Raw genomic sequence first — 6,616 nt, 5'->3', positions numbered from 1 at the left:
TCAAGACTAGCTGGTGGCTTATGCCTGTAATCCTAACTACTCAGGAGGCTGAGATCTGAGGATTGCAGTTCAAAGCCAGGCTGGTCAAGAAAGTGTGTGAGACTTATCTCCAATTAACCATCAGAAAACCAGAAGTGGCACTATGGCTCAAGTGGTACAGCAGTAATCTTGAGCTGAAGAGCTCAGGGACAGTGCCCAGGCCCAGAGTTCAAGCCCCACAACTGACAGAGCCACAGCTCTACTTCTGTGTGTGTCCTGTGTCGTGTCCTCCCCCTTCCTCCCCCGTTAATTGAGGTGAGATAAGAGCCTCAGAAACTTTCCTGCCCAGGCTGGCTTCAAACCTCTATACTCAGATTTCAGCTTCCTGAGTTATGGGTATGGGCCATTGGTAGCCAGCTTGTTAGTATCTTTTATGTGTGCATCTAGCCCTGAAGCATATCATCTTTGGAAAGTGCCTCTCAGAGCTAGATGGTAGGGCTCTGGAGCTTAGAGCAGACTAGAAGGATTAGGATCTGTTTAGATGAAACCCATGGGTTTAAGACACTGCTGCAAGGATATGGAGCACAGAAAAACCAGAGAGCTGGACAGAAAGCACCCAGCATCCCCCAGCTACCTTCTCAGCCTCAGATACGCTCCGTTTGCTGTTCTGCAGACCAGGGAGCAGAGGCTCACCATCCTGGGAGTCAGGGACCTTCTTGGTTATAGCCTCCAGTCCTCCCTCAGTCTTCATTTGTGGGCACTTGCCTGTCAAGGCTACCCCAGTGGAGGGGATCCAAGAGCAGCCAGAGTAGGTGTGTTGAACCTTTCATCGCCTGCAGAGTACAGGGCCTGCAGTACATGTACTGCAGAGTACATGGAGTCGCCTAGTGCTTTGTGTTCTGGTGTTGGGATCCAGTTTTACTGTGTCTCTCCAGGTACAAAAGTGTGGACACACCAAAGGAACTGTGATCATCCTGGGTCAGCTCATTCTCATGTCTGTCCTGAGTCAAGTCATGCCTCCATCCTCACTGAGACAGGGAGCTGTCCTCAGGGCTGCGTAGGGGCCAGGCCTCTGCATGCCTCACTAGCCCTGCATCCACAGTCCTCTTGACTACATCCAACACGTCCAGTTTCAGCCTTCTGCCTCTGTTGCAAGCACACCTTGGCTGGCCAGCAGTGGAGCCCAGGCCCTGCCGCCCTGTGCCCGAGAGACATATTTTTGGAGACATCAAGTGGCTCCGTTCTTTGTCACTGTGGCCCACAGGGCTGGCCTTGGCTGCTTTGCATGCCACACATCTGTGCCTGGGGTGCTCGTGCCCCATGGGACTTGCTGTCTTAAGCTAGGACACAAGCTCAGGGCTTTTCCTAGCAGCCCCTGTCTGAGGATCCCTAAGAAACAAGTACTGAACACCAAGATGACTGGCTCAGAGGATTTATTAGGAAAACTTGCATATGAAAGCAGCTTACTACCTTGTGATGGAAAAGGAAAAAGAGAAGTGGTCTACTTAGGTCTGAAACCAGAGAATGTATGTAAGAGTTGAGGAGTTTGGCTCAGAGGCTCAGTCTGTTTCAGTATTAGGCAAGAACCACCTTAATCAGTGCCTGGGAAGGCTCAACACCAAGGCCTGGTCTCTGGCCTTCCAGGAAGAACTTACAGCTCACCAAGTCCTAGAGTAGGCAAAGTTCTCTGTTCTATTCAGGACCAAGAAAGTGGGGGCTCTTTGGGACTCTGAAGTTTCCAAAGTCAGGATGCCCTTATTATCAGGTTTTGGTGAGGCCTTTGTTCAGGGCTGTCATCAGGTGGCAGAACAAGGGCTACAGGGCTCGGGTCTTTTTTTTTTTAGGGGGGGTGTGTCGGCCATGGGGCCTGAACTCGGCCTGGGTGCTGTCCCTCAGCTCTTCAGCTCAAGGCGACCACTCTACCACTTGAGCCACAGCGTCACTTCGGTTTTCTGGTGGTCAATGGAGATAAGAATCTTACAGACTTTTCTGCCTGAGCTGGCTTTGAACTGTGATCCTCAGATCTCAGCCTCCTGAGTAACTAGGATGACAGGCATGAGCCACCTGTGCCCAGTCCTTTTGTATTTTTTTAAAGTGTGTGTGCCATTGTCAGGCTTTGAGCTCAGGGCACTCCAGCCTTGCTTTATGCTTCTCGAACCATGACCCTCTGGTCCTCCATATCTCAGCCTCCCGAGTAGCTAGGAGCCTTTTATACATGCACTGATCTCATTCATGACGCTCTGCTTCCTTATTTCATCTCCTTCCAGGTATTTTACCTGGAGAGACTATTTTTCAACATGAATTTGAAGTGTATGTAGGACACATTCAGTCTAACAAGGGCTGCTGGGTGCCGCTGGAGCCGGAACTGCAAGATTGAGCTCTACTGAATACTCTTAAGAAAGCAGACACACCCCTTTCCAGCACACCCCTCCATACTGACTGCAATGTGTAATGGAGAAACAATTCACATTTTCTGGTCTCCCCCGGGTGAAACGACGAGTCCTGGAGGCACTATGCACCTAAAGGCTACCCGAAATGGGCGCCCGCAGGGCTCTGGTTAGAAGCCGTCCAGACCAGTGTCGCCATGCGCGGATGACCGCCATGGGGGCTTCTCTTTGCCCGCGCTTCCCCCTTTTCTTTCCTGCCGGTTTGAGTCCAGAGCCTTCTGGAGGCAGGCCCTCGGCCTCTAACGCTCTGTGCGTCTGGGGATGCAGGCAGGCCCACCGTTCAGCCTCCTGGCGCCCGGCTGGCCGGGCCTGCCGCTGCTCCGGGAATAGCGGTGGTCCTCCCGCCCGGCGGCCCGGGCACCGGCGGCCCGGGCTCGGGGACGGCGCCCGGGGACCAGGAGCCGGCCGGGCCGGAAGGAGGGTGGGGTCGGACCTGGGGGAGGAGGAAGTACGGGTGACGCGCTGCGCAGTCGCGGACGGCGGCTGGTAGAGCGGTGCGCAGGCGCGGCGGTCACGTCACGCCGCCCATTCAGGGCCGCGCCGTGGGCCCGGGGCTGTGCGGGCGCCGGCGCCGGGGTTCGCGTCGTGTCCGGCGCCATGTTCGGGTCCAGCCGCGGCGGCGTGCGCGGCGGGCAGGACCAGTTTAACTGGGAGGACGTGAAGACCGACAAGCAGCGGGAGAACTACCTGGGGAACTCGCTGATGGCGCCCGTGGGCCGCTGGCAGAAGGGCCGCGACCTCACCTGGTACGCCAAGGGCCGCGCGCCGTGCGCGGGGCCGAGCCGCGAGGAGGAGCTGGCGGCCGTGCGCGAGGCCGAGCGGGAGGCGCTGCTGGCCGCGCTGTGAGTGTCCGCGGGCCGGAGCGGGGCCGGGGATGGGGGCCGGAGCGGGGCCGGGGATGGGGGCCGGAGCGGGGCCGGAGCGGGGCCGGGGATGGGGGCCGGAGCGGGGCCGGAGCGGGGCCGGGGATGGGGGCCGGAGCGGGGCCGGGGATGGGGGCCGGAGCGGGGCCGGGGATGGGGGCCGGAGCGGGGCCGGGGATGGGGGCCGGAGCGGGGCCGGGGATGGGGGCCGGAGCGGGGCCGGGGATGGGGGCCGGAGCGGGGCCGGGGATGGGGGCCGGAGCGGGGCCGGGGATGGGGGCCGGAGCGGGGACGGGGCCGGGGATGGGGGCCGGAGCGGGGACGGGGCCGGGGATGGGGGCCGGAGCGGGGACGGGGATGGGGGCCGGAGCGGGGACGGGGCCGGGGATGGGCCGGAGCGGGGCCGGGGATGGGGGCCGGAGCGGGGACGGGGCCGGGGATGGGGGCCGGAGCAGGGACGGGGCCGGGGATGGGGGCCGGAGCGGGGCCGGGGCCGGGCCGGGGGCGGGCGGGGACGGGGCCGGGGATGGGCCGGAGCGGGGACGGGGCCGGGGATGGGCCGGAGCAGGGACGGGGCCGGGGATGGGGGCCGGGGCCGGGCCGGGGGCGGGCGGGGACGGGGCCGGGGATGGGCCGGAGCGGGGCCGGGGCCGGGCCGGGGGCGGGCGGGGACGGGGCCGGGGACGGGCCGGGGGCGGGCGGGGCCCCGCGCGGCTGACGCCCCCCTCCTCCGCAGCGGCTACAAGAACGTGAGGAAGCAGCCCACCGGCCTGAGCAAGGAGGTCAGTGGAGGACGGGCGCGGGCGGGCGGGCGGGCGGGGCGCGGGGCCGGCCGAGCCTCTCTGGTCTCTTCCTCCCCGCAGGACTTCGTGGAGATCTGCAAGCGAGAGGGCGGCGACCCGGAGGAGAAAGGCGTCGACCGGCTCGTGGGGCTGGGCAGCACGAGGTGCGGGGCACGCGGGGGCGGGGCAGCACGAGGTGCGGGGCACGCGGGGGCGGGGCAGCACGAGGTGCGGGGCACGCGGGGGCGGGGCATGCGGGACGGGGCACGCGGGGGCGGGGCAGCACGAGGTGCGGGGGCGGGGCGCGGGGAGGGGCAGGGCATGCGGGGAGGGCATGCGGGGAGGGCACGCGGGGGCGGGGCATGCGGGACGGGGCACGCGGGGGCGGGGCAGCACGAGGTGCGGGGGCGGGGCGCGGGGAGGGGCAGGGCACGTGGGCAGGGCATGCGGGGAGGGCACGCGGGGGCGCCGCCCTGTGGCCGCCCTCACCGCCTTCTCGCCGCAGTGGCTCCGCGGGCCGTGTAGCGCTGTCCCGGGAGGACAAGGAAGCCGCCAAGCTGGGGCTGTCGGTGTTCACGGTAACCGGCGCCGGGACCCCCTGAGTTCCCCGGGGGGCCGGGCGGGACTCCCCGCGCCCCTTCGCCCTCCCCACCACGCCCCTTCTCCCGCAGCACCACCGCACGGACAGCAGCAGCCGAGCTACTTCTCCAGCCGCCGCCAAAAGGAAGCCGCGCGTGGAAGACAAGGCCGACCCCGGGTAAGAGGACCGGGCTGGCTCCGTCCCGGCTTCCTCCCGGGGAATGGAGTGCTCCACGCGTCTCCTGCCGACCGACCAGGCCTTGCGCAGCCTGGTGAGCGTGGGCTCATGCTGAGCCTCCACTCAACACGGGAGCCACGGCCCCACCGAGGCCCTGACCGGTCCTCCCTGGAGGGCAGGAGGCTAAGGCTAGCCATTTCCTCTTGCAGTGCCGAGAGCCACAAGAAAAGCAAGAAGGAAAAAAAGAAAAAGAAGAAGAAACATAAGAAGCATAAGAAGAAGAAAGACAAAGAACACAGGAAGGATGCTGAGGTTTCCTCCTCCTCTCCCTCTCCCACTCGGTAGGCACAAGCGCAGCTCAAGTAGAAAGGGCTGTAGTCAGCGGGCCTGAGCAGGGTGCTGGGCCGCTCTCAGGGCATGGCCCCGCAAGTGCTGCTCAACGCCCTTCCTAATTGTCTCACTGTCCTTGTCTCCAAGGCCCAGACGCCGGCGCCACGATTCGGACTCCTCTTCCCCCAGCTGTAAGAGAAGGAAACGGGGGCCTAGCGGGGGCTGCAGAAAGAGCCCACCCCACAGACGGCCGAGCAGAGGCTCAGATGACTGAGTGCGGACTGATACCCGCCAGAGCCCTGGCTGGCTGCTTTGTGCTTGGTTACCTGCTGACCTGCCATGGGGAGGCTCTGTGCAGGCAGAGCAGGGGCTGCTGCCTGGAATGCCCTGCACCACACCTGTGGGTTTTGGGGGATTGACTGCCGAGGGACAGGTGGTGTTGCTTGGGGAAACTTCTCCAGGTTCCTTTTGACCTGGGTCCCTGCAGACTCCCCTTGAGGGTGGCGCTAACTGAGGGGCCCTGCACACTACAGACTGCTGTCTGCTTGCAGCAGTCCAGGCCCAAGAGCCGTAACCGAGCATGGTTGCTTTTCATTCACTTTGTACTTAAATAAATGTATTTCGAAAGTAGCGCATTACCTCGTAGTGGCAGGGGAATGTGGAAGGGTAAGAGGCCTGGGCTCAGGCGGTAGTCTCCTACGTACTGGACAGTCTTAGCCTGGAAGGGACTTGTGGGGTGGGGTATAGTATGAGGTTTGAACTTAGCTTCATGCTTTCTAGACAGGTACTCTAGCTTGAGCTGAGCCATGCTTTGAGCCTTTTTGCTCTAGTAATTTCTGAGACAGTCTTATGTTTCCTGCGTAGCTGGAGTGACAGGCACCTGTGTTTGTTGAGATGAAGTCTTGTGAGCATTCTTGCCCAAGGCTAGCCTGGAACCACCTCCTCAGTAACTTCTGATGTCTTGTAGTGATTCCTGCTACATCTTGTATGACCAGAGCAAGCCTTCATCTTGTACTCATCTGAAAAATAAAAGCCTATCCACAGGAGCTGCCTTTTCAAAGGCCAGGCGGTCCAGGTTGAGCCTGGAAGGGTGGTGGGCTTGAAGCGCCTAGGGGCTGGGCTCAGCTCGCGGGTGCACCCCCTCCCCCCTCAACATACAGTCCCAGCCGGCCCCTGCCTGAAACAGTGGACTGGGCAGTTAACAGAGAGGTACCCTGGGTTCGTGGGGGCCTGGGCATAGTGAATGGAAAACAGGCTGTGTGGCTGTATCTGTAATGGTGTATTTATTGTTGAATTCTTTTGCTTCTGACTTGAAATTATAAATGCTGTGGCCCAGGCAGACCCTCAGTGTCCACTAGACTATGGCGTGCACCCTGGCCTACACTCTGCATGTGGCTGCCTTCAGTGGAGACTGCCCTTACTTTAGACTGTCCTGGCTGGGGGAAAGGTGGTGGAGGG

At 62.3% G+C, this 6,616-nt stretch overlaps 1 protein-coding gene across 1 annotated transcript; it reads left to right on the top strand.

The window, feature by feature from the left end:
• The first annotated feature begins 2,942 nt into the window (after nucleotides 1-2,942).
• LOC138808114 (multiple myeloma tumor-associated protein 2 homolog) lies at nucleotides 2,943-6,497 on the top strand. The gene is made up of 7 exons (XM_069994056.1): nucleotides 2,943-3,268; nucleotides 4,026-4,071; nucleotides 4,153-4,235; nucleotides 4,577-4,649; nucleotides 4,743-4,828; nucleotides 5,038-5,169; nucleotides 5,306-6,497. Exons 1-7 carry the CDS (start codon nucleotides 3,024-3,026, stop codon nucleotides 5,430-5,432), a joined length of 792 nt encoding a protein of 263 aa, XP_069850157.1. The 5' UTR covers nucleotides 2,943-3,023; the 3' UTR covers nucleotides 5,433-6,497.
• The last annotated feature ends 119 nt before the right edge of the window (nucleotides 6,498-6,616 follow it).

This window comes from Dipodomys merriami, unplaced genomic scaffold, assembly GCF_024711535.1.
Source record: "Dipodomys merriami isolate MVZ:Mamm:240054 unplaced genomic scaffold, mDipMer1.0.p SCAF_440, whole genome shotgun sequence".
Lineage (NCBI taxonomy): Eukaryota > Metazoa > Chordata > Mammalia > Rodentia > Heteromyidae > Dipodomys > Dipodomys merriami.
The sequence above is the reverse complement of the archived record's forward strand: the minus strand, read 5'-3'. Positions and strand labels throughout refer to the sequence as shown.

Coding starts and splice junctions, on each gene's coding strand:
- LOC138808114 (XM_069994056.1), top strand. CDS start 3,024: ATGTTCGGGTCCAGCCGCGGCGGCGTGCGCGGCGGGCAGGACCAGTTT. Junction 4,072..4,152: donor CCACCGGCCTGAGCAAGGAG/GTCAGTGGAGGA, acceptor TCCTCCCCGCAG/GACTTCGTGGAGATCTGCAA. Junction 4,650..4,742: donor TGGGGCTGTCGGTGTTCACG/GTAACCGGCGCC, acceptor CTTCTCCCGCAG/CACCACCGCACGGACAGCAG.